Raw genomic sequence first — 26,965 nt, 5'->3', positions numbered from 1 at the left:
CCCAAAGAACTAGTAACTCTTCAGCAGACAACCAAGGATATAGAGAAGCTCAATAATATAACCAGATTAGATCCCTCTTCCTGCTCCCTAGTCTAAATAGACTCTAGTCCTTAAAGTGACACATACACTGGGTGCAATTTTGGAAAGGTAAAAAGGAGGAGACAGCGATTACCTCCTCACTGATCTCCCGAAGGATGGAGGGTTGGAGCTCCATTGACTTAAATAAGGTTCCCACCACGCAGCATCTCTCTGCTGGCTGCAGCTCGCATAGCTTCTTCACAATTATTTCATCTCCTGAAGTTTAAATACACAGAAAAACATCAGTACATCTTTAGAATTGTCAAATACTTAATCTTGGGAGCGTTAGGAAGATTCCCACTGCAGCTCCTTGTGACTCTAGGCAAGTCACTTAACCCTCCATTGCCTCAGGTACAAATAAGTACCTGTATATAATATGTAAACAACTTTGATTACAACCACAGAAAAGCAGTATATCAAGTCCCATCCTCTTCCCTTCCCCTTCTGATGCAGTATTGACTCCAGAGACATGCTGTAAGCAGATTCACAGTGCAAGCACTGATATCACAGCTAAACAAGCTGTGAGGCACAGTCAGTCATTGGTAACACAAAGGTTTTATGCTGGAGTGTCCTCATGGTACACACACTACATCAGGCCAAAGAAGTATCAATGTTTTGAGGGAAAACGTACCTCATTGTCATTTGACTAGGACATCTGAGCTCATGAGGGAGCACTTGACCCGGAACATGCTTTTTTTTTTTCTATACTCATTGCACTACTAAACTGACTACTTGCTGCAAAAAAAAAAACAAAACTGCAATATACACTGACAGTGTAAGTTATGGCCCTATACCAAATTTATCAAACCACAAAAAAGGTGAAAAAATCCACAACAGAAAAATGTATCAATAGCAAAAATATATCAAACAGTTGATTGGATTGACCCACCAATAACTGGCTAAATGTCTTAATGTAATGGAGGAAAAGATCTCAGAAGTCTACATTACAGCATAACTGCCCTTAGCTTTAACTTCCAGGCAAAATCAGCTGCTACTGCTCCAGATGCGAGCTGAATCATTGATCAAAAATCTCCATTTTTTTAAATCAACTTTTCTTTTGTGACAAATGCTTCAACTTATTGCATTTAAATAATGATCCAATGCTGGATAGAGACCAAAACATTTCCATGAATTTTCATATATATTTATGAAACACTGTTGATTTTAATGCAAAATAATTGTTAGCCTTTTCCCCCCTATATTTTATCCAAAGACTGGTTCTGTTGCTGACTGTGGGCTGGAAGAGGAAGATCTGTTATGCTTAAATCCCTCAAAATGAAACCTAAGCCAAAAGCAACTAAAGCAGGGGTGTCCAACCTCGGTCCTTGAGGGCGGCAGTCCAGTCAGGTTATCAGGATTTCCCCAATGATTATGCATGAGATCTATTTGTATGCACTTCCTCCATTGTATGTAAACAGAGCTCATGAATATTCATTGTGGAAATTATGAAAGCCCAACCTGGCGAAGGCCAAGGTTCAACACCCCTGGACTAAAGTCATATCCTCCTTTCCTGGATCCAAATCAGCTTCAAGAAATGCCCAGAACCTGCCAAACTCAACACACAAGAAACTGGAACGCAGATTTTACAAATGGCAGCAATGGGGCCCAAGCCGAGGGCTGATCCAAAGGACTTTTTTTGTTGTTTGGAAAAATCCTAGAATTTGCAGGCTCTCTCCAAACTTCAGTATCAGCAAGCCTGTGATGCAGCTACCAAGTACAAAACAACAGTCCAGATGACTAGTTCTTGCAGGAATGCAAACTGTACTCCATTAGCCAACCATTGTGAGTCATTACCCAGACTGAATAAAACAGGAAATAAAAGTTCTACAAGAATGTTCTGGATAATGTCTCCCCCCCCTCCCCCCCGACTTGCACCAGCAGGTGGCAGAATGACAAGCCATTTTTCATAACAGACCTGAATCATTTAAGTTTCCCAACATGGCAAAAATGCAAATGTGTGTTTTCCGTTATACATCAATAACAGGAAATTCAGCTGGCACAATAAGAAGAGTAAACACTTCCCTGGGCCAATGGTGTCTTGGCTTCTAGAGATGTTTTTGACTTCTTCTGTTTAGAACAATTCTGGCGGTTGTGAATCACACATCTGTGAAGTTCTTTGGACACACACAGCACCAGTTATTTTATTGCAACATAACCTATATTCCACTTCTCCTAATACAAATCCAAGGCAGGTCACCATGGTGCCTAGAAATTTCCCCTGGCGTCCAGAATTGTCATGCTCTGTTTTTTTCTGATGCTGCCACCACTACTACTATAGGTGCTTTTTTTCTTGGCACCACATGGCTCTTTGCAATTTGAGCAGGGTGGTGTAGGAACTCTTGCAGTGGTTTCATGAAACTTGAGACCAGCACGAGAGTTCCTCACTGTGCAACTCAAACTCGAGTGCCACACGGTGCAGACAGAAAGCAGAACCAGTACTGGTAGTGAAAAGCCAAGAAGAAAATCAAGGCAAGGAACTGACCTAAAGAGAAGATGGAGGAAAGGGAGGGGTTGCGACTGGCTAGATAACTAGGTGGAGAAGGAGGGGGTGATGAGTGGGCTAGCTAGATGAGAGATCGAGGGGTGTAGCTGGCTACATGGAGATAGAGGTAGGAGCTGGACAGATGGTTGTCTCTCTTCATAGATGGTGAGTACTAGCTTGGGAGGATGTAGCTGGCTATAAGGGGAGGGGGGGGTTTAAAGGGCTGGAGAAGGTACAGACTCCGGGTGGTGAGCTGGGCAGGGGGGACGGAATGTTGCTGGCTACACCAAGAGGGTCAGAGTTAGAGGTGGCAAGGACTAGCTTGAGGGGGGTGGCAGATTTGGGGAAACAGGGAGATGGTGGGATAGGGGAAGGAAGCTGATGGGAAACAGAGGGTAAGACAGCAAGTCTAGGGAGCCGATGCTCAAAACTTACCATGCTAGCAATGTCTGATTTAAACTGATTCTAGCCAGTCCAGCAATCACGTTATTCAGCGTCTAATGAAGCCATTCCCAACCCAGTCCTCGGGGAACACCTAGTCCCATCGGGTTTTCAGGATATCCACATGGGCTCTGTCCCCGTCCCTGCCCCATCCCCGCAAGCTCTGTCCCCGTCCCTGCCCCATCCCCGCAAGCTCTGTCCCTGTCCCCATCCCATTCTCTAGTTAGAGGAAGTTATACCTTCTAGTCAAGTGCAGAGTTGGAAACTGGCACCACTTCCTCCTCCTCCTCTCCTCCCCCTTTGGCATTCTGGGCATGTGCTTAATGCACAACTCTTGAGCACATGCGTCAGACACTATCCTCCCGCCAAACTCCATAATGCTCAATGCTATGAGCGCGTCTATATTTGCATCTCATTAATGTTGAACATTAGGGAGTTGCTCTGGGGTGCTGTTCCGGCGCTGTTTCTCCAGCACTGTCCAGTACAGCGCCTGAGTTTTGAGCATCAGGGCCTGAGTGCAGGACACAGGCGTTAACAAAGGCTAATCACAGAAGACTGCAGAAATGCAGAGACCTGGTCCATATACACAATTTAATAATATACAGATAGGTAATCTGATATACAGAGACAGTACAAGTTGCCCCATGGAAAGAGGACAGAACAATTTCTTTGCTCAAACTTTATCACCTTATTCGTTGCAACTCTGTCCTTCAACTGAACAGAAACAAATCCCAAGACAGAGTAGGACTTGACAAATTTTCCTATGATCCAGTAGCGAGCTTGAAAACTTAGCGAAGGCAATGTTTAAAAGCTCTCTCTCTGTATCTGCACTAAAGAACTAGAAGGATCTCCCCTTGATAAAATACTATATACTGAATACGGTAACGAAATGTATAAGTGAAGCACTCGACTACTATGTGGAAAAAATGAAAACATATGTATAAAGTCACCTCTTAATAAAATGTAGCGGCCTCAATATAGCCCCCCCTCCCACAAAAAAAGAAGAAAAATACAATGAACATATTGCGTGAATTGATACTGAATTGAAACTAAAAACACTAAACAGGGCCGGCATGGCGATATAATAAACACTAAGAGCCCTGTTTACTAAGGTGCGTTAGTGTTTTTAGCGCACGTGCTAACCATGTAGGTGCCTAAAGGGATATTGTAGGCATGTACATAGTTAACGCGTGTTAAAAATGTTAATGCATCTATAACGCTGCTTAGTAAACAGGGCCCTAAAACTAGATATTTAATGCTACAATGTGCTACAGTTATCCCAAAACTATTTGAGAAATCTACGGGCTAAAAATACCCCTTACTATGTAATAAAATATACACCTCATACAGCACTACTATAATCAGAAACAAATGATGGGAAGAAAAGAAGAAAAAAAGGGAGAGGAAAAAAAAAAAGAAGAGAAGAGATGAATGTAACAGAAAAGAAAAAACAGAAAAACAAGGGGCAAAGAAAAAAATCTTTTAAAATAAAAAAAAAAAAATAGGTGAAGTACAACACTCCTTAATGGAAGTAATAGCTAACTGTATATCCTTTGGCAAACAAAACAAATGACAGCATAAACTAAGGGCCCTGTTTCTAGCACATGCTGTTAGACACCCTATATTCTTATGGGTGTCTCTAGTTTTAGCACGCACTAAAAACATTAGCATGTGGCTTAGTAAACAGAGCCATAAAAATTGTTTATCATACAGATCAGTACGTCATACTAATATCAAATCTTGCTATCTGTATAATAGTCACATATCCTATATAATAAAACGCACCTCGAACGTTCTGAAGCCGAGAAAGTGAAGCCTTCAAGCATTCCTGCAATGTTCCGGAACTACGGCTTCAGAACGTTGGAGGTGCGTTTTATTATATAAGACTAGTAAAAAAGGCCCATTTCCGAAACCAATGAAACGGGCGCTAGCATGTGGTTTTCTTTGTGTGTGTGTGTATGTGTCACAGAGTTATTTTGTGTGTGTGTGTGTGTGTGAGGGTGCGGTGTGTGTGCAGGTTGTTGATGTGTGTCTTTTTTTGTTTTGTTTTTTGCTTGGGGGTTGGGGGATGTGCTGTGCTGGCAAAGTGGGTTGGATTGGTGTGTGGCTTTGAGGGTGTGTTTCTGTTGTATTGTGTGTGTGTGTGTGGTTTTGTCTGTCAAGGTTTGTGGAGGGGGGTCTTTCTGTTGGTAAATGTGGTTGTAGGGGGTGTCAGCCTTTGTTGAGTGTTGTTTTTTTTTTCCATGTTTTTTTTTTTTTGTGTTGTGCTGAGGCAGCAGTGTTGTTTTAGATGGGCGGAAGGTTGAGGAGCACGTTCTTTGTCTGTCGGTATTTTTTGGCCGTTTCAGGGCTGCTGTAGGGGAATGCTGGAAGAGAAATGTGCTGTTGGAAGCAGCGCTATCTTTTTCCATTGGGCTGGGGTTCTGGGCATCCTGGAGGTGGGTGACGGCTTGCCTGAGGACGGGGATGGTTGTTTTAAGTTGGCGGAAGGGAGAAGAGCACGGTCTCAGGCCGTTGGGGGGTGATCCGGTATGTTTGGTCCATTTCAGGCCGGCTGCAGGGGAATGCTGGAACATTTATGCGCTGCAGGAATCAGCGCTGTCTTTTTACGGGTGCTCAGGGAATCCCCGAGGTGGGAGACAGCTTGCCTGAGGCTGGGGATGGTTGGGCACGTCCTTGGCCGCTTCGGCAAAAGGGGAAGAGGAAGGGGGTGGGGAGTTACCTGCAGCCGCCTGAGAAACCATGTATTCTTTGTTTGTTTTGTATTATTAGTTTGCATTTCTGTTGAAGAAAGAGTGGATGCCTTTCTAATGATGGAGGTGGTGCGTCGGTGTGCGATTGTTTCGTTAGTTTGGCAGCCAGTCTCCAGCAATTCCTAGGCAGGGAAGGAGTAGGGAAACGCGCTCCGCGTGTTTCCCTACTCCTCCCCCTTCCTTGGTCATTGTTTGCTGCTGGCTGGGTCGCTGGTAATCCTTCCAGCTGGGCCGCAGCTTGTCCTTGTCCCAGATGGTGACGGGCACGTTGTTTTCTGGCTCCTCTGACTCCATGTCAAGCGATCCCAAACATAGTCTGTGCTATAGGCCCTCTGGCACTCTTCAGTACTGGCATTAGGCATTTAAAAATTTCCCCCCCCCCCCCCCGGGTCTATTTTTGCACATACCCACAGCAGGAATATTCTTCTCTTGTTCCAGCGGTGGTTCTGTGCTCTCCGTGCTGCACAGATAATGAGCCATTCTGCTGGGGAATGCTCCTCCCTTATTGTCACGTAGTTTCCTCTGATTGGTCCGTCTTACGTTGCCTAGTGTTGCCTGTTATCGGTGTTGTGATGGTCCTTTATGTTTCAGAATGTTGAGGGTGTTTTTTCTGATTGGTCCGTCATGCGAGGGCGGGGCAGAGAGACATGGTCAGTGTTCTGGCTTCACCACCATGAATCCATGAACCCTTCAGTGAGTGACTGAGTGACTTCAGAACGTTGTCTTCAGAATGTTGAGGGTGAGTTTTATTATAGTAGATGTGCTCGGTGCTTTTCTGTAGCACATAGGGGGAATTTAATATATGCTGTTTAAAGTGGAGAAGTGGCTGGACGGGGAGCAGGGAACAGAGGAGACTCAGTGGGTGGCAAGGGAAAAAGTAGAATCGCTGGGTGGCTGGAGGGGGAGCAGGGGAGAGAGGAGAATCGCTGGGTGGCTGGAGGGGAGACAGAGGAGACACACTCGCACCCAGCAGTCTCACTCTCTCTCTGTCACACACACACACTCGCACATTCACTCTCTCTCTCTCACACACAGTCAATCTCACACATACTCTCTCAAACATACACACTCCGAGGAAAACCTTGCTAGTGCCCGTTTCATTTGTGTCAGAAACAGGCCTGTTTTACTAGTGAAATATAAAACCACATGGTCATGTAAAAATAAACCAATATATGCAAAATTGTACATGATAAAATGTAAATGAACAATTACAGCCCTAAATCAAATAATAAAAAAAAACATATGATCCACTGATATCAATAGATATAATAAAGGGTCAAAGTGGAACATCTCTCTATATAAAACGCACCTCCAACGTTCTATGAAGCCTCTTTTAGCCAAAAGTGAAGGGGGTGAGATCGCATTGTGTCTGCCCCGCCCACGCGTCAAACGTGATGACGTCGAGGGCGGAGCAATGACACTCAACCAATCGCATCGCTCGGCAGCGAAGCGTCAGGGAAGGAGGCGGCGCTCTCGACGTCTAGCCTTCCCTTCGCTGTGTTCCGCCTTCTTCTGACGTCAAGGATGACGTCAAAAGAAGGCGGAACACAGCGAAGGGAAACCTAGACGTCGGGAGCACCGCCTCCTTCCCTGACGCTTCGCTGCCGGAACCGCCACGGAGGTACATTTTAAAAGAAAAAAAAAAAAAACGGATGCATGGATGCGAAGGGGGGGAGAAGAAGAGGGCGGGCCAGGCTGGGACATGGGAGAGAGAGGAGCATGGATGCGAGGGGGGGGTCATGGAAGGGAGAGAGGGGACTTGCTGGAAAAGGATGAATGGAGGCGGCAGGGGACAGAGAAGCATGGATTGCAGGGCAGGCCTCAGGCAGAGAGGGGAAATGCTGGATAGGGATGAATGGAGGGGACAGGTGACAGAGTAACATGGATGGCCATGGATTGGGACGGCAGGGCTCAGGGAAAGGGGAATTGCTGGATAGGGATGAATGGAGGGGACAGATGGGCATGGATGGATATGGATTGCAGGACAGGCCTCAGGCAGAGAGGGGAAATGCTGGAAAGGGATAAATGGAGGGGGCAGGGGACAGAGGAGCATGGATTGCAGGGCAGGCCTCAGGCAGAGAGGGGAAATGCTGGATAGGGATGAATGGAGGGGGCAGGTGACAGAGTAACATGGATGGCCATGGATTGGGACGGCAGGGCTCAGGGAAAGGGGAATTGCTGGATAGGGATGAATGGAGGGGACAGATGGGCATGGATGGATATGGATTGCAGGGCAGGCCTCAGGCAGAGAGGGGAAATGCTGGAAAGGGATGAATGGAGGGGGCAGGGGACACAGTAACATGGATGGCCATGGATTGGGAGGGCAGGGCTCAGGGAAAGGGGAATTGCTGGATAGGGATGAATGAAGGGGACAGATGGGCATGGATGGATATGGATTGCAGGACAGGCCTCAGCCAGAGAGGGGAAATGCTGGAAAGGGATGAATGGAGGGGGCAGGGGACAGAGGAGCATGGATCGCAGGGCAGGCCTCAGGCAGAGAGGGGAAATGCTGGATAGGGATGAATGGAGGGGGCAGGTGACAGAGTAACATGGATGGCCATGGATTGGGACGGCAGGGCTCAGGGAAAGGGGAATTGCTGGATAGGGATGAATGAAGGGGACAGATGGCCATGGATGGATATGGATTGCAGGACAGGCCTCAGGCAGAGAGGGGAAATGCTGGAAAGGGATGAATGGAGGGGGCAGGGGACAGAGGAGCATGGATGGCCACACACACACACTCTCTATCACACTGTGTCTCACATACACACTTGCACACACTCTCATTCTCACACTCACACCCAGACTCACTCTCTCTCACACACTCACACTTTCACTCTGACTCTCAAACAGTCACTCTCACATACACTCTCCCAAACATACACACTCCGAGGAAAACCTTGCTAGCGCCCGTTTCATTTGTCTCAGAAACGGGCCTTTTTTACTAGTTTTATAAGAAAACAGACATTTCTATTTCTCGGTTAACTCCATTTGGTTGAATGAAGCCATAGCAAACAGAGATTAAAATTTCCTCCTCGCCACTTTGGTGTAATTTGTTTAATCATGAAAAATTTGATATCCTCAATTGTATGTTCATGTTTATTTATTTATTTAGATTTTGCTCACACCTTTTTCAGTAGTAGCTCAAGGTGAGTTACATTCAGGTACACTGGATATTTCTCTGTCCCAGGAGGGCTCACAATCTAAGTTTGTACCTGAGGCAATGGAGGATTAAGTGACTCGCCCAAGATCACAAGGAGCAGCAGCGGGATTTGAAACGGCCACCTCTAGTTTGCAAGACCGGTGCTCTAACCACTAGGCCACTCCTCCAATGCTCTAATAGAGGTGCTGTTTCCACTCATCCTGATACACAAGTGCGATGCTCTAATCTTGTTTTGAGCATACGCTTGGTCTTGCCTATATAAAGCATGTCACATGGGCAAATGATCGAACATATAAAGAGGAATCCAATAAAATTTATATGGAAATATAATGTTTGATTTTAACAAAATATTTCTAAAAAGTAAGGAAAAGACCTCAAAACGCCCGACCGCTTACTTTCAGTTTTCAGCGGCTTTAACTGGGGGCGTGGTGTTCATCACTGGTCATAAAAACCTTGCTTGGAAAGAATTATTTTAACTTTTAATTTATTTCCAAATAGATTTTAACAATTTCAATTTTGCTCTTTTTACAAGAAAATGTTTTTAAATATATTGACAATATCAATGCTAACTTCAAATTTTCTTTGGTTCATAAAAACCTTCACTAATTCTCATGAAGTGCTCTAAAGCAGCTTTACAAAGATAAAGTAAAGTCGAGCACTTATCTGTTGCCCAACGGTGGCCCCATCCGTTTTGCTTGTGGGCTTTTTCAAGGGCTGTGCTTCGACAGAGAAAGCATTGAGAAAATATTTTTCCTCTCTCTTGATCTGACCATAACTTAGTGCTGCACTGGTCAGATCAAGAGAGAGGAAAAAAAATTTCACTTCAAAATCTGCACCCTAGTCCACAAAATTCTTTATGGAGAAGCCCCAGGATACATGAATATCCTAATCAATCTTCCAGCCAGGAATACATCCCGTTCATTCCTTAATCTCCATTATCCTACCTGCAACAGCCTCAAATATAAATCCAACTACGCTTCCCCCTTTTCCTTTATCAGCACCCAATTATGGAATGCACTGCCTAAAGCTGTCAAAACTACTCAAAACCATTTCAACTTCAGGAAATTACTCAAGACCAGCCTATTCGGGAAGGCCTACCACCAGGATCCAACATAAATCCAGTCCTTCAAAACAGCATATAAATGGACCATTTTGGCCTCTCTTACCTTCCCACTTTCCCCCGTTTTTTCTATCCTGACTTCCACAATATATTGTAATAGTATAACTACTGGACTGGTGATAGCCTTTTCGGTTTATTGTAAGCCACATTGAGCCTGCAGACATGTGGGAAAAAGTAGGGTATAAATGTGATAAATAAATAATCTCTCTGTCCCTCTCATACTGTAATATCACACAGCTGCAGGTGGGAAGCAGGAAGTGTTTTTCTCACGTGATGATGCTTCTGTTACCTACCGTGGTCTATTTGTTATTAGCAGCAGTGCTCGAGATCAATGTGTTGCAGCTATAGGGAAGAGTAAACAAGCGTATCACTTATTGCCTCTCCATTTAAACTGGCAACTGGATATTTTGTGCCCTGAATTAAAAAACTTTACTTTAGAATTTCTGCAAAATGTCTCCCCTCTATTCGCTCTAAGCCCAGAAGCAGCACAGCTCCAAGAGTCACAGCTTAGCTCATATGGCCTTTGTACCAGATCATCAAGGCGGGCCTCTGGGATCCAATGAGAGACAATCTGTGATTCTCCTAACAAGGCTGCTCCCATGAGATCAGGAAATTTGTAAGGAACGTGCTTACAATGATTTCATACTAAAATGCTTCATTCATACACAGTATTCCCACTTGTTCTATATTCTTTTGAAATATTACACAAAGCACAGCTTTACAGCCCTCTGAAGCATTGTAAGTAGCTTGCTTAAGGTCACAGAGCATGTGGCAAGACTGAATTCTGCTCTGGGAAACTTGGGGATCTTCAGCTCTCCAAGCTTTGTGCTCCAACTACCAGGTTATGCTGCTAAAGAAAGAAGAGTAATATTTTCAAATAGAGGAATGCAAAGTATATGAGCATATGTGAGGGAGATTAGGCGAGACAGAAAACCTGGATATACTAAAGATACCCCATACACATGAATAATTAGGATCAACATTGCCTATTAATCAATATTTGGTTCTTGCTGACTGTTCTTGACATCCTTGCACCACCTTAACCTTATCCCAATAACTCCACTTACCCCATTTCATTCGTGCTCTTTTCACCAATTTGGGTCTCATCTGGAGGAGCCTGGTGGCATAAATATGGGCATACTGCCGGGTGAAACTGCGCTCTCCCAACCTGAAAGTCTCTGAATTGTTTCTGTAGCTGGATATAGACACCCTGTCAAAGGTCGGTGACTCCTCGGAAGGGGGTGCCAGCAGGCTTGGTGCCTTCCGGGCTGCCTGGTCTGAAAACATGACTGGCACTTTTGACACACAAGTGACACAAGTAGGCTGTAAGGCAAAGAACCACAACATTAGTATAAACACTACACACAATGTGAAGTAACTGTAGAGACCTCCTAATACAAAGGAAGAAATGTCAGTGGTTCAGCAAAGAAACAGAACATGACAGAAGATAAAGGTCATACAACCCATTCGATTTGCTCAGGTACATCTCCAGTTCCACTTTACAATCACTTCCGTTCCTTCAAAAATCCTCTCTGTTTTTCCTTCTGTAAAGACGTATTTCTTTAGGTCCAATTAAGTACATTACCACCAATCCCGAAGTAATCCAGAAGTCTTAGTAATATATTTATTAACTTCCGGTCCTCGAGGGCCACAAATAGGTAAAGATATCCTAATTGCATATACATGAGATGATATGCATACAATGAAGGTGGCATGCATGCAACTTTTTATCTTATGCATATTCATTAGGGGCATCCTGAAAACTTTGACCTTTGTGTGGCCTTCAAGGACACTGCCTCAAATTATTCTTTTTTTCACCTTCTTTCTATGACCCCTGTTTCTAGAATGTCTTTTCCACTGAAAGAGCCCTGTTTCCTATACATTTATTCCTAACAGGTACTTACATGTTCTATCATACTCTTTCCTTCACATCTAATTCTGACCCCATCTATTTTATGAAGAAAACCACTGATCACTTTAGTATCTCCTTTTGGACCAGCCCCAGACAGTTTACACCCTTTTTGCTACTGTCTCCAGCATTATACACAGTATTCCAAATAAGATCTCAAAGGATGTAGCACTCACACTTCCTCTTGACTTCTGCTATCATCTTAGCAACCTATCTAGCTACCTTAAGATCATGATACAATCACCCCAAATCCTGATGTTTGTGAAGAACTCTACCCCCTATACTGGTACCACTTGTTTCAATTTTTGGAACTCAAATATATGACCTTGCATTGTTTTAGCTTTAATCTTAGCTGTACTAGACCAGTGGTTCTCAAACCTGTCTGGGGGACCTCAAGCTGGTTGGGTTTCAGGATATCCCTAATGAATATGCATGTGAAATTCTCATGCATATTCATTAGGAATATCCAGAAAACCTGACTGGCTGGTGGTTTCCCAAGACAGGTTTGACCATTCCCCAGACTTTGCTAGATTTCTCCCCATGTTATCCACACAATACTTCTTATAATAATACTGCACAAATACTGAACAGAACCGAACAAGGACAGATTTTTAACTGCTTTTTCCTAGAAGTGAAATCCATTTACCACTATGCTTTATTGTTTCCCAGTTAACCAGCCTGTAACTCAGTCACTAAAGCCTCTACCTAGGGTGCTCAATTTGGGAATAAGCTGTCTGTTCTGAAATCCAAGCACACTACAGCCACTGCCCTCCCCTAATCTAATTCTCTGGCCACCTAGACAATTGCATAAATTATCTGAGCCCAAAGAGATACATAGGCAGGAAAAGGTAACAGGACTTGTTTTTGATTGGTTTCAAAAGTTTCTGACTAATAAAATGTATAGTGTTAATAACAACGGTGAAATTTCTTTTACTTGGTAACCAGGGCTCCCTGAACTCAATTCTTTTTAATATTTGTAAAAATGATGAACATTTATATTCATATGCAGACCTTTACATTGGTTCCAGCCCTAACTTACGTAAAGATCAGAAATTGAATTAAGAAGATACAACAATGAGCTATGACAAACCTTGAATGCAAATAAAAATGAAGGTATTATGGTTCTCTGCAATTCTGACCTGGAGATTCTGATGACAATCCCTTTTGATTTTGCTATCTTACTTGTGGATCAAACTGCTAAAGTATTTGGTGTACTCAGATTCCTCCCTTTCTTTTGAACCCCAGGTGAATGATCTGTTAGGTGTTTTTCAAGCTTAAACATATTTGATTTGTCCAGTCGTTTTTTGGCTGATCATTTTGCCCTTTTGGTACCGTGTTTAATATTGTCACAATTAGATTATTGTAAACTAGTAAAAAAGCCCCATTTCTGATGCAAATGAAACGGGGGCTAGCAAGGTTTTCTTCTGTGTGCATGTGGGAGTGTGTGTGTCCCTGCCATCTCTCCCTTCCCCTGTGCTGTCTGTCCTCTCTGTCCCCTCCCCCCTAGGAGTCGAGTCCTTCAGTGTTAAGTTTCCTGCTGTGCTGTGTTTGTGATACAGAGATAGTGAGGGCTTCTGCCCTCTCTCCCCTCCCCCCCTCTGAGTCCTTCACTGTTACAGAGAGAGCGATTTGATTTTGTGCTTTGCTGTGTTTTCCTTCACTTTACCTACAGAGAGAGCGAGGGCGGGGCAGACACTCATGGGGAAACCGGATATCTCTCCCCATTCACACTTTATTTATTTAGATTTTGCTCACACCTTTTTCAGTAGCAGCTCAAGGTGAGTTACATTCAGGTACATTGGATATTTCTCTGTCCCAGGAGGGCTCACAATCTAAGTTTGTACCTGAGGCAATGGAGGGTTAAGTGACTTGCCCAAGATCACAAGGAGCAGCAGTGGGATTTGAACCAGCTACCTCTAGATTCCGGCTGCAGGCTTCATTTAGAACGTTGGTGGTGCCTTTTATATATAGAGATCATTGTATTTCAACTAAATAACTGAGAAAGATTCAAGTTATATAAAACACCACTGCTGGGATAGTTTATGGGTTTAAGAAATTTGAAAGAATCACTCCATTGTTAATCAGACTATTCTGGCTCCCTTTGAAACTAGAACAACATTCAAGATGGCTTGTTTTGTTTTTAAAATACTTTTCAGTCAGATACCTTTGCATTTAAGTAACTTTAAAGCTCCATGTCTTAGGAAAAATTCTTGTATTATAGATCAGATTTTATTGTGTTTTCCAACTTTGAAAGGTGTACATTTTTAAAACGTTTTAGACAGTTCTTTTTTGTGTCAAGATGTTCAAATTTGGAATAATCTTCAGTTATTTGTTAAACAACAATCTTATATACGTTTTTATAAACATGAATCTATTTCAGAAGCATTTTGCTCATTATCAAAATTTGTCTTAGTTATTTGTATATTATAAAAACGTATATAAGATTGTTGTTGTTTAACAAATAACTGAAGATTTTGCCCTTTTGGTACCATGTCACAATTGGATTATTGTAAGTCATTGTACTTCAACTAAATAACTGAGAAAGATTCAACTTATATAAAACACCATTGCTGGGTTAGTTTATGGGTTTAAGAAATTTGAAAGAACCACTCCATTGTTAATCAGACTATACTGGCTCCCTTTGAAACTGGAATAACATTCAAGATGGCTTATTTTGTTTTTAAAATACTTTTCAGTCAGATACCTTTGCATTTAAGTAACTTTAAAGCTCCTTGTCTTAGGAAAAATTCTTGTATTATAGATCAGATTTTATTGTGTTTTCCAACTTTGTACATTTTTAAAAAGTTTTAGACAGTTCTTTTTTGTGTCACTTAACCCTCCATTGCCTCAGGTATTGTGAGCCTTCCTGGGACAGAGAAACATCCAGTGTGCCTGAATGTAACTCACCTTGAGCTACTAATGAAAAAGGTGTGAGCAAAATCTAAATAAATAACTTTGGTGTTGAACCCCTATCTGCATCGTGTGGCTGGTAACGTGCGCATAGATCGCTCATTAACCATCTGTTTTCTGGAGGCTGATTCAGAAAGCTAGTTCAGATGGAGGTGAGGGGTGCTGCCTGTATTGTGGAGGGTGGGGGTTAAGTGGTGTCGGATGTCAGAGATGATGCCACTATTGTTGAGGTTGGGAGAGGTGGACAAGTGCTCCACGTTACCTCAGATCACCCTCTCCTACTGCTTTGCATCTTGACGCCAGCCTTGTGCTCGGTAAGCACAGAAGAAAGCAAACCTCCGCAATGGAAAAACCAAGAGTAGAACACAGCGAAGGCGACAAGATGGATGATGCCAAACAAACTGCCACTGGACTCAGAAAAAGTTCACAGCAAGAGTTTATTCTTAAAAACTGGACTCGACACAAGTCGTGTTTTGCCAATCAGGCCTGCCTCAGGAGTCCTTGTATGGCAAAGTGTTGGTTCTCTAGGAAAAGTCTTGTCCAAATATTGAGGCACTAGGGGTCAGTGTACCAAATAAGGTAGTAAGCGTTGTCTTCTTTAGTAGGCTATCCCTGGCGGTGCATTGAAATTCCCTGCTAGGTGTCAGCTACCAAATCACGCAAATATAAAACTTATTTGATATGGGGAACCCTAGAAGTACATTGCAATGCACTCCTAGGACTCAAGGTGAAATCATTTTGAAAAATGGTGGCACAGGATGCAGAAGCAAGTAGGCATTGCTCCTGCCTTTTGACTTTTTGAGGTAGGTGATGAGAGTCTGAGGTGTTTGGGGAGGGGGAAGGGACATACTAAATTCCTAGGGATATTTCTTTTTACATTAGGGGCAGAGAGGTTGGGTTGTGGGCTGCTAAACTATCAAAAAGATTTTTTTTAGTGTCAGGAGCAGGGATAGAAGGGATCACTAGACCAGCAGTTCCCAAACTGTGCACAGTGAACTCTCAGGTGTGCCATGGCAAATCCCACCCTCCCTTCCACCACCACTCAAATCGCTACTGCTCCCACAATCCAGTGTCTGCCTCCTATCTGTCCCTACTCCCTTCAAGCTGCAGCCACATAGGACCGGATTCTTACAAGCAGTTGACAATCCTGGCCTCTTGAACATCACTTCTTGTTCTGGGACACAGCTGGCAGGCTGTGTATGGAGAGTCCGGTCCCATGTGGCTGAAGCTTGTTTTGCCGCTGAGGGGGGAGGGGGGAGTGGGGACAGAGAGAAGGCAGATGCTGGATTGAGGGAAGAAACAGAGAGGGAGCTTAGGCTGCATGAAAGGGAGAGCACAAGGGAGGGCAGAGCCTGGATAAAAGTGGGGAGAGAGGGAGGGCAGAGGCTGGATGAAAGTTATGAGAGAGAGGAGGGCAGACATTGGATGGAAGGTGAGACAGGAGGGAATGAATGGGAATGCAGGTGTTGGTGGTTGATGCATGCCATCAATTTGCTTGCTATGCAAGCAGCATGGAGCTTGGACTTTGGGCAGTGGCTCTCTTCAGCTGGCGGGGCTTGGGCATCCCCACAAATAAAGGTAGGATTCAATGCTGGTGGGGTAGCCTCCAGAGGAAATGTGTAGCCTAGGGGCATCCTGATCTGAGAAAGTTTGATAACCACTGCAGTAGGCTACCATGAATACATATTTTTTAATGTTAGGGACTGAGGTGCAAACCTGATAGCTTTTCTTAAAACGCTCCCCTTCCTGTCAATGAACAGTCAATCATCACTCCCACACAGACAAGAAGAGGGACATTTTAGCAATGAGACTGTTTTTTTTTTTCTGACATAATTTTTTAATGCAACAGTAACTTGCATTCTTATTGATTACTGCTTCCCAGTGGTACATTTTGCAGTAGAAGTCATGCACTCAGTATGGCTTTCTATGTCCACCTAGGTTAGCAGAAAATCTAGCCTTATTAAGGGTACCAGGTACAAGCTACTACTACTACTTAACATTTCTAGAGCGCTACTAGGGTTACGCAGCGCTGTACAGTTTAACAAAACGGACAGTCCCTGCTCAAAAGAGCTTACAATCTAATGGGTGAAATGTCAAGTGGGGGCAGTGTAGATTTCCTGAATAGAGGGAGCAAACACACTAATTGGCAACCGCTTAAAAACAAGCAGTCTGCAGCCTTCTCCCGCCAAAAAGGCTGGCAAGAATGATGCTGAGCGGTGCAACGCAGGCAGACAAGAAACAACATACTTCATGTTGCAGACAGCTGAGAATACTCAGTTGACAGCTCTCACACACCAAGAACTCCTCTGTACACGCATGCAAGACACCTCTCCCTCTCTTCCACTCTCCTTCAAGTCCCCATCCACGGTCCAACATCTGTCTCATTCTTAAAACCCCCGCGTCCTACCTGTACCTGGCAGTAGAGCAACACATCCACTCCGCCTGCGGCCTGCGACAGGCGACAGGCGACCGCCTCAAGCTGTATTCCCCTCCTTCTCTGGCGCTTCGCCCCACCCCTCACTACTGCAACTTCCTGTTTCTCTGACTGGTTGAGATGACAAGGAGGGGGCGGGACGCCGGAGAAGGAGCGTTCGGAATTGGTCGCCGCCAAAGGGATTCTCAATCTAACCTCCTTGAGTTTGTTAACCACCAACATCGTCGTCGCCGCCGCTCGCCGCCAAAAGGGTTGTAGAAAGAACAGGAGGCTGAAGATGATTTTACCTTGTAGCCGCCATATTGGGACACTCAAAACAAAGTAGGGAGATTATCAGCTGCTATATCCACGTTGTCGTTGTTCATTGTTATTTTATTTCATTTATATTTAGAAACATGCCGGATTGTGCAGCATACGAATGTACACATATGAACTATCACAACGGAATGGCCGTTCATCGGTTAGAGTAGTTATTTGTCCTAAACCGTAATCATTGTGGGGTCTTTTTACCAAGCTGCTAGAAAAATGGCCCTGCGTGCTAGTGGTGGGGGCCGTTTTTACCGCAGTGGGTAAAAAGCCCCAAGACACACATGGCGTTCAATAAGAGAAGTCTTACTACGTGTCCATGCGGTGGGGAGCCCTTACTGCCACCCAGTGAGATGGCAATAAGGGCTCCCACACTAACCTGGCAATGCCCAATTACTGAAAAAATTAATAAAGAAACCAACCAGAGGATATATATGTGGTCAAAACCAAACTCTATATTGGTATGAAAAAAAATTAATAATAATATGCTTATAAAATTATCAATTGTGCTAAGTTTTTTTGGTGTATTACGGCGTCCCAAAGACTCGAGAAATGCAACAACACCATTCCACCATCACAGCACTCCCTGCCTCCTATCCTATATCTCAACTCTAAATAATCACAAGAATGAGATCTTCAATAAAAATATTTTAAAAATATTAAAAAAAATAATTACTTAGCTTGCAAAAACTTAGGTGGAAGGTCTTCTTCTCGTCATCAAGTAGATATTGCTATGCAGGTTCAGGTGCGAGCCCCGGAGCGGTGTAAGACTTTTTTTGCTGCAAGATCACTCTGTGACTTCATTATTATTATTACATTTGTACCCCGCGCTTTCCCACATAATGCAGGCTCAATGCGGCTTAATTAAATGTCTTCGTATTAACGTACATGGTTATTACAAAGACAATTAATTAATGTAGTTAAAATTCACTCTCCTCACTACTGATTCAGTTACCAGTGCGGTCAATAGAGCCTCCAACACTCATTGCATATTGGACACGTCCCAGCTACCTACTAAAATTCACCCCTGATTGCTTCACAGCAGATCTCACTTCCTACCAGGGGCGTAGCTACGGGTGGGCCTGGGTGGGCCAATCTCAGCTCAGGCCGCCCGCCCACCCAGCTGATCTCTCCAGACTCGCAGCAGCGAACTGGCGAGCGGTGGCACTAAAAGCATAAAGCAGCCAGGCTCTTTGATTCCGTCCTTCACTTTCCTGCCCTCTCAGCGTCCCGCCTTCCTCTGATGTCATTTCCTTTCAGGCGGGCCATAACAAGACTCTGTAAGTCACATTGAGCCTGCAAATAGGTGGGAAAAAGTGGGATACAAATGCAATCAATCAATAAATAAATAAATATAGCACCCTTCGTCACACTTTTTACATTGAATGATATATACCACATTGGAAGATGAGCATGTGAAGGATTCCTTTATGTTGAATATTTTTCCTTGGTGAATGACTGTGGGATCCGGTGAAATGTTTTGGCATAGTTTGCAGCTGGATATATTGCAAGGATGTGTGCCATTCTCTTCTTTTTGAGTTTCTATCGGGAGCTTCCTTCTCAGTTGTTTGTGTTTTAAGTTGGGTGGCTGTTGGAAGGCCAGCACTGGTGGGGATGGGAATATCTCTTTCAGTAGTTCATCCTCCTGGAGTAGTGGCTGTAGATCTTTTATGATTTTTCTCAATTTTTCTAGCTCTGGGTTACATGTCACTACAAGGGGGATTTTGTCTGTGGCTTTCTTTTCCTTGTACTGTAATAGGTTCTCCCTAAGTGTTTTAAGGAAGGAGGCAACATTCTTGGAAATGATTTTGGGGTTGTAGCTATGCTATCTGCATGGGGAATGTTACAGTGTACAGTGATTCTACATTCATTGTGACCAGAAGGGCACCCGGTGGTAACTGCTTGATATTTTTTAATTTGTTCAGAAAGTCTGTGGTGTCTTGTATGAAGCTGTTTGTCTTGTGCACGAAAGGTTTCAGAATCCCCTCTATAAGTCCAGATATTTCCTCCGTGTGCCAATACCAGATATGATTGGTCTGCCAAGGTTTCCAGGTTTGTGGATTTTGGGTAGCATGTAGAATGTGCCTACTGAAGGATCGTTTGGTATGAGTTTCTTCAGATGTGGCTGTACTTGTTTTGGAAGAATTTTGATAAGATCTTTCAGCTGTTTTGTATAATCTTGCATAGGTTTTTAAGTATATTTTAAGTACAAAGGTTTTTTTAAAAATTTTAATTAGGTTGAAACCTGGGAGCATTTAAAATCTTTATTCCTGTACGTAGATCAAAAGAGAAAGATGGTATGTGGGAACTTGCTCCTTTTGTTTTGTGGAATGCAGCGGTATATTATAAAGATGCACTTTTTTTTATTACTGCTGGAGAGGTATTGAATAATGAGGGAAGAGCTACCTTCATGCAGATGTTCTGTCCAGTGTCAGTCTAAGGCCCCCTTTTACTATGCCACGCTGTAGACATGCTAGCATTTTTAGCGCACGCTAACTGTGTAAGTGTCTACACAGCACACGTTAATTTTGTGCATGTGCTATAAACGCTAGCACACTTTAGTAAACAGGACCCTAAATGTGCCAATATTACAGTTCTTTTCTATATATTTATTTCTTCAAGTCAGTTTGGATATAAATAGCATGGATGTTTTGTGGGGTTTTGTTTTTTGGGTTTTTTTTTTTTTTTTTTTTTTGTCTTTGTCTCCCTGGGAATAATGATAGCTAAGGGAAAGCAGCAGTAGAAGAGTTGGAGCTGAATGACATTTATATTTTGCAGATAGAGATGCACAGCTTGATGGGATGTCCTTGTCAAGAACAGAATACATCATTTCTTAGTTTCTTGTTTAAAATCAACCAAGGAGGAACAAATCTGGTGGAGGAGAACTGAGTCAGCATGAGTTCAGCAAAGAAAATTTTGCCTTAAAGCTATTAGCCGGTTGATATTCAGCAGAAGTTAACTTCAAGCTTCCTAATATGATTTGAACAACCTTCCTGAACCCTTACGCCAAGCCCCCTCCCTGCCCGTCTTCAAGTCTTTGCTTAAAGCCCACCTCTTCAATGCTGCGTTCGGCACCTAACCCTTACCGTTCAGTGAATCCAGACTGCCCCAATTTGACTGCCCCTATCGGACCGACCGTTCACTTGTCTATTAGATTGTAAGCTCTTTGAGCAGGGACTGTCTCTCTTTGTTAAATTGTACAGCGCTGCGTAACCCTAGTAGCGCTCTAGAAATGTTAAGTAGTAGTAGTAGTAGTAGTAGTGATAACAGTATTTACTCAGTAATTACCCAAATTTGAACACAATTATAATGTAAATTATATGACCGTATCTGTCTCTGATAGTTGTTAGGCTAAGCCATTCATACAATAATCAGTTCACAATTTGATAATTATCACAAGAAAAATGCTTGTGCATAAATTTCTGCCACTTATTATCCAAGGTAATTGCCTGCCTCTGGAACTGTTCCCATTTTAACTATATCATGCAGTTAGCCAAAGTAAAACCCTTAGCATCAGTCCTCAACAATTCTATCAGTAGGCACAGTCTTATTGATCCTGATGAAAGTGTAATACCAGACCATGATAACACTTATATCCCAAGACCTGTCCATGTGTTCAGAAAATATTGTTGTATTTATTTCTGGATTTGTTGTTTTTGCATTGAAAACATCTCTGCATTATGAGCCTTGCATAGACGCTTTGAATGATGATAGTGACAGCAAACTGTCTGGCCTTATTTTTCCCTCAACAGATTTTATTTTGAAATTTGTATTATGTGTGAACATTTTTTGATGCTATTTCTCAAAGCCAGCTAGTCCAGCAGCTTCCCTTTCTCAGGTATCTTGTTTTCAAATAGGGTGGCCTCTATTAAGAAGCTTCTCAAACAGAACTATCTTCTCCATTTTTTCAGGTCATATGTATGAATGTGATCCAGTAAGAAATCATGTGCTTTTGCTAATTAAAGTTGGGACAGGAAAATATTTGCAAGTGCAATTTTATTATACAGGTCAACAATACACCGCCAAAATAGCAAGCTTCATACTACTAGCTGCCAAGTTCATACAAAGTCAATTATTTTCAATGGAAAATAATCTTTTGGCTGCCTGCTATGTGAATATTTCATCACTGGTTCATTATTGCTACCAAGTATTGTTATGGTATAAGCCAATCATCAGAATTAAATGTGTAGCATGATGTTGTGTTGGACATATATATACACCAATATATTTGTGCAGCTTTTAAATAGAAAATAGTTTCATTTCAAGCCCCTCTTTCTCCATTCCTTTTTCTGGGAGCTTCTGATAGCAGGGATAGTTAATTACAAACGCTTAACAAAGACAAAAGAGAGATATATAACTCTCTCTGCCCTCCCACCTAAAAGAACTGAACAAAAGCATGACTAAGGTGGGTACATGGACGCTCATCAGGACATCTCTGAAAACCAAAGACCCAAGAGACCGAAAGTCTGGAATACCCCATTGAAGACAAAGACTTCAGAGGGGAAACCATAAACAGGACATTTGCTTGTCAAAGGTATACCTGCCCCTCCCATCAGCTTTCAGACATGTGCAGAAAGGAAGGACTTATAATGTGGTCATGTAAACAGACTACATTAACCATAATGCCTTGCAAAATATCCAGGACATGCACACACCATGCTTCTCTGCTAACATTATAAAAGGCCTGGAAACAGCCCAGCTCGCTCTCTTGGGACCTACCTCCTCTTGGGACCTGCCTCCTCTTGGAACCTGCTGCTCTCTTTGGGGTCCGCTGACGCCTTGCCCCTCAACATGTGCTCATCAATCAGCTGGACCACAGCATGCTTGTAACAAGGACTTGTAAGTTAACCTACCTGCTACTTTGTTCTATTTTATGCACAGATTACCTGTAAAGATTTTTTAAAAACCTACCTCTCGTGTGCAATTATATATTAAATCAACCTTTTTGAAGCTAAAAATACGGTCTCTTTGTGTTCTGAGTATATATACTTAATTTATTTAATTTATTGCAATTATCACCTTTGGTGATTGGTGGAGAAATTAATATCCTAAAACTTATAAATACAGCACCTGCTCTTAAATTATAAACAGTGGCGAGTTGCTCTAGAGCTATTGTCCCCAAAATAAATCATTTCTTGTAACATATTTATTGGTGCAAACCGTGGGCAGATATTCTGTGCAAGTAGATTGAGGTAAATTATATTTTTGTATTTTGCTGCTTTATAGAGAACTGAGTATCAGGTTTCATTAATTAAATTTCCGATTGATAAATTGATAAGGTTTTCAGGGCATTTAGAATATTTAGAATGCTGTGCTGGATGGATGTTTGGTCTTATTTAGGTACTTATGCACTCATGTACTTTATGTATTTCATAATCAAATCTTCAGGCATGCTCTGGCATAAAATAAAAACCAATTTTGCAGTTTCTTTTGAGAAGGACATAGATAACCCCACTTTGCCTAAGCAATGCGTAGAATCCTCTGGCCCTAATCCTTGGACCCGTAATGTAACTGATGATATTTCCATCCCCTCTGATATTGAAACAAAATGTGATTTATATTCAATTAAGGAAGGGAGCAAGAGAATTTCTGCATGCACTTGGTTAATGTGGACCATATATAAGAGAGCCTTAAGGGAACATGCAGAATTGAATGAGAAGTTACTAGCCAAAGAGAGAGAATGCATGCAGGTAAACACAGAAAAGGATTTTTTGATCACAATGGCTAATTGCTTAAATTATCAATTAGACTATTCTAAGCAGCAGATAGAGCACCAGCAAACTCAGGAAAATAAAATGAAGGCCCAAATTTTAGCTTTAGAAATGTAGGCCAGCCAGGTTCCAGACTTGAAGCATTTAATCAGGGAATTAATACTGCAAACGCCACATATAGATGAGAATATTGATCATGTACACTGTCATAAGGAGATAGAAACCTTAAGACAAAAATTACAGGATGCTCGTATGCAGGTCTCAACCTTTACGGGTCTCCCATGTGCTCCTCCAGACCCAAATACAGCTACAGCCATGCCTGTTTCAGCTGTGGTAACAGTATCACAGTCCACACCCGTAGCAAGAGGTTCAACTAGAACCACTAGTTCCCAGGCCCCCTCACAGCATCCAAAACCTCAGCACATATATGCACAACCTGTTCTGCAGTCTAATTTAAATGCTCATGATTCAGCTCCTCAGCACACAGATGCACCACCTGGGCTGCATTCTGATCTAAGCTCCCATGGAAGGGAATATCTAATAAAAGAATCAGCTCCTCAGTATGTAGATACTGAAAACCGCCAGCAAGCATGTGACATTTTAAAATCTCATGGAGCCTTGCAGATATTGCAGATAGCTAACAATAAAAAGAGAAATTTGCCGCCAGATAAACAGAAACTTTTAACTGCAAGTCCTGCTGGACCAGAAACTGACATTCTGTCAGCCCTTCCTGCAATTTAATTTCAATGAAACATGAGGAGCCGCATCCAGCCTGGACTGGACTTCTCCACAGCATGACCCACTCTGCAGATGGCAGGGAAATCCAGGTGCTAATTTTTAAAATATGTTGGACAGGAATATAGAAAAAGTTTTTGCAATGGCCCTTTGTAACACTGTAAAGAATTTAAAATGTAGCTTCTATTGTTCTTTTAATTAAAAATGTAGCTCCTATTGTTCTTTTGAACATTTAAGATTTAGTAATGTCTCTCTGCAATAAGTAAGATTTAAAATGTCTCTCTGTGATAGCTTCTGTTGTAATTTGTTTTTGATAATATTGTTGAAGGATTTAGAAATGTCTTCTTTCTGATGAGTGACTCCCACTGGAGTTGAAACTAAAATACTGGGTAAGAAGTTTTAAAAATGCCTCCTTATAATAGGTAACTCCCGCTGGAGCTGAAACTTAATATTGTGCTTTAATGTGAATTAACAAGATATGCTTATCTTTATAGAAAAGAAACTAAAGCTTAAGAAAATAAAGCCTGTCTGCACTGCACGCTGCTCACATACAATGGTCTAAGATTATGGGAAGGAGCTGTGAACAAGAGAGGGATCCCCCCCACCAGAACCAGCCATGTGACCTGCTAAAATTAATGTGAAAGTGTCTTTCTGTCTTTTTCAGAGTTCAAGTTCTAATGAAATAGTGATCCTGTTCTACTTACGAGATTAATATTTTTATGGTGCTAGTAATTAATATATATATATATATATATATATATGGCTATCTCAGATACCTGTTCTACATTTTAAAATAGATCTATGCCTCTTCTACATTTTTAAATGAATAGATCTATGCTGTTCTACTTATGAGATAGTAAATGATACTCCTTTATCCTCCACCTTTTAAGGCACTGCCCATCCAACTGATTGGTAATGGCACAAGGAAAGCAAGTTTGGTCCAGTGAAAACTAACTAAAAAAAAAAATTGTTCCTTAGCTGGGCTCTAGTATTACCATATTGAAAATGAGACCATACCATGCCTCTGAGGTTACTGATTAACTGGCTTTCTTGAAAGGATTACATAACCTTTGGATGCATGACTAGGAACACAAACACACACTTATTTATGTAATATCACAGCCAGCCTTTTAGGGTTGATAGTGTTCACAATGAGCTCCTTTTATTATCCACCAGAAAGAACAGATAAGAATTTTCAGTTTTGTCACAGTAAAAGTCATCATGAAAAAAATATGTAAGAAAACCAATGGATTGCATTAGGGGCTTATAGCCCATTTAGGGCTTCTTTTACAAAGCCACATGTCAAATGAGAGGAAGTTCATTCAATTCCTATGAGCTTCCTTTCATTTGCCGCTTGAGAATCATTAGTGAGGCTTTATAAAAGAAGCCCTTAGTTATGTTTAAACAAATGAGAGAGCTGCATGAAATAAAATATTTATTTTTATTATTTTGATATATAAAACCACTTGTCCTTGAAATATGCTCAAAACAGAATAATCCATTAGTGTATCTAAAATGTAAACTTCTACAAAAGAGATGAAGTGAAGATGTGATTCCATGTTCCCCAATGAAAGGAGAGTTTAATTTTACTTCCATTTAATTTCAATATATTCCATCTTTATAACACCAGGCTTCCTAAGGCAGATTACAACAGTTAAGATGAACCCATCAAGAAGCAGCATATCCTCACTGATATTTGGCCATGTTTTACTGTATTCTATAGAACAGTGTAGAAAAATGAGCACAAAATACAGAGTTTGTTATCGCTGTTTCTACCAGCTACAATAATTTTTATACTGTTTTAGGTAATTTTCAATTTTATTTCATGTTATATATCTACATATGGGAAGTTTACAAATAAATGAAAAAACTGTCAAATACATTTTTAAATATATACAGTGGTGGAAATAAGTATTTGATCCCTTGCTGATTTTGTAAGTTTGCCCACTGACAAAGACATGAGCAGCCCATAATTGAAGGGTAGGTTATTGGTAACAGTGAGAGATAGCACATCACAAATTAAATCCGGAAAATCACATTGTGGAAAGTATATGAATTTATTTGCATTCTGCAGAGGGAAATAAGTATTTGATCCCCCACCAACCAGTAAGAGATCTGGCCCCTACAGACCAGGTAGATGCTCCAAATCAACTCGTTACCTGCATGACAGACAGCTGTCGGCAATGGTCACCTGTATGAAAGACACCTGTCCACAGACTCAGTGAATCAGTCAGACTCTAACCTCTACAAAATGGCCAAGAGCAAGGAGCTGTCTAAGGATGTCAGGGACAAGATCATACACCTGCACAAGGCTGGAATGGGCTACAAAACCATCAGTAAGACGCTGGGCGAGAAGGAGACAACTGTTGGTGCCATAGTAAGAAAATGGAAGAAGTACAAAATGACTGTCAATCGACAAAGATCTGGGGCTCCACGCAAAATCTCACCTCGTGGGGTATCTTTGATCATGAGGAAGGTTAGAAATCAGCCTACAACTACAAGGGGGGAACTTGTCAATGATCTCAAGGCAGCTGGGACCACTGTCACCACGAAAACCATTGGTAACACATTACGACATAACGGATTGCAATCCTGCAGTGCCCGCAAGGTCCCCCTGCTCCGGAAGGCACATGTGACGGCCCGTCTGAAGTTTGCCAGTGAACACCTGGATGATGCCGAGAGTGATTGGGAGAAGGTGCTGTGGTCAGATGAGACAAAAATTGAGCTCTTTGGCATGAACTCAACTCGCCGTGTTTGGAGGAAGAGAAATGCTGCCTATGACCCAAAGAACACCGTCCCCACTGTCAAGCATGGAGGTGGAAATGTTATGTTTTGGGGGTGTTTCTCTGCTAAGGGCACAGGACTACTTCACCGCATCAATGGGAGAATGGATGGGGCCATGTACCGTACAATTCTGAGTGAC

The 26,965-nt window shown here is 42.3% G+C and overlaps 1 protein-coding gene across 1 annotated transcript in view; it reads right to left on the bottom strand.

The window, feature by feature from the left end:
* Window positions 1–17,353, bottom strand: part of POLD2 (DNA polymerase delta 2, accessory subunit) — a 41,968-nt gene extending 24,615 nt beyond the window's left edge. Inside the window, 3 exon segments of the mRNA XM_030199607.1 lie at window positions 173–294; window positions 11,105–11,360; window positions 17,264–17,353. Coding sequence (XP_030055467.1) covers window positions 173–294; window positions 11,105–11,324 — 342 coding nt within the window. The 5' untranslated portion in view covers window positions 11,325–11,360; window positions 17,264–17,353.
* Between the last annotated feature and the right edge of the window lie 9,612 nt (window positions 17,354–26,965).

The sequence above is a fragment of the Microcaecilia unicolor genome, chromosome 4 (assembly GCF_901765095.1).
Source record: "Microcaecilia unicolor chromosome 4, aMicUni1.1, whole genome shotgun sequence".
Taxonomy (NCBI): domain Eukaryota; kingdom Metazoa; phylum Chordata; class Amphibia; order Gymnophiona; family Siphonopidae; genus Microcaecilia; species Microcaecilia unicolor.
Note: the sequence above shows the minus strand (reverse complement) of the source record. Positions and strands in the feature narration are given on the sequence as shown.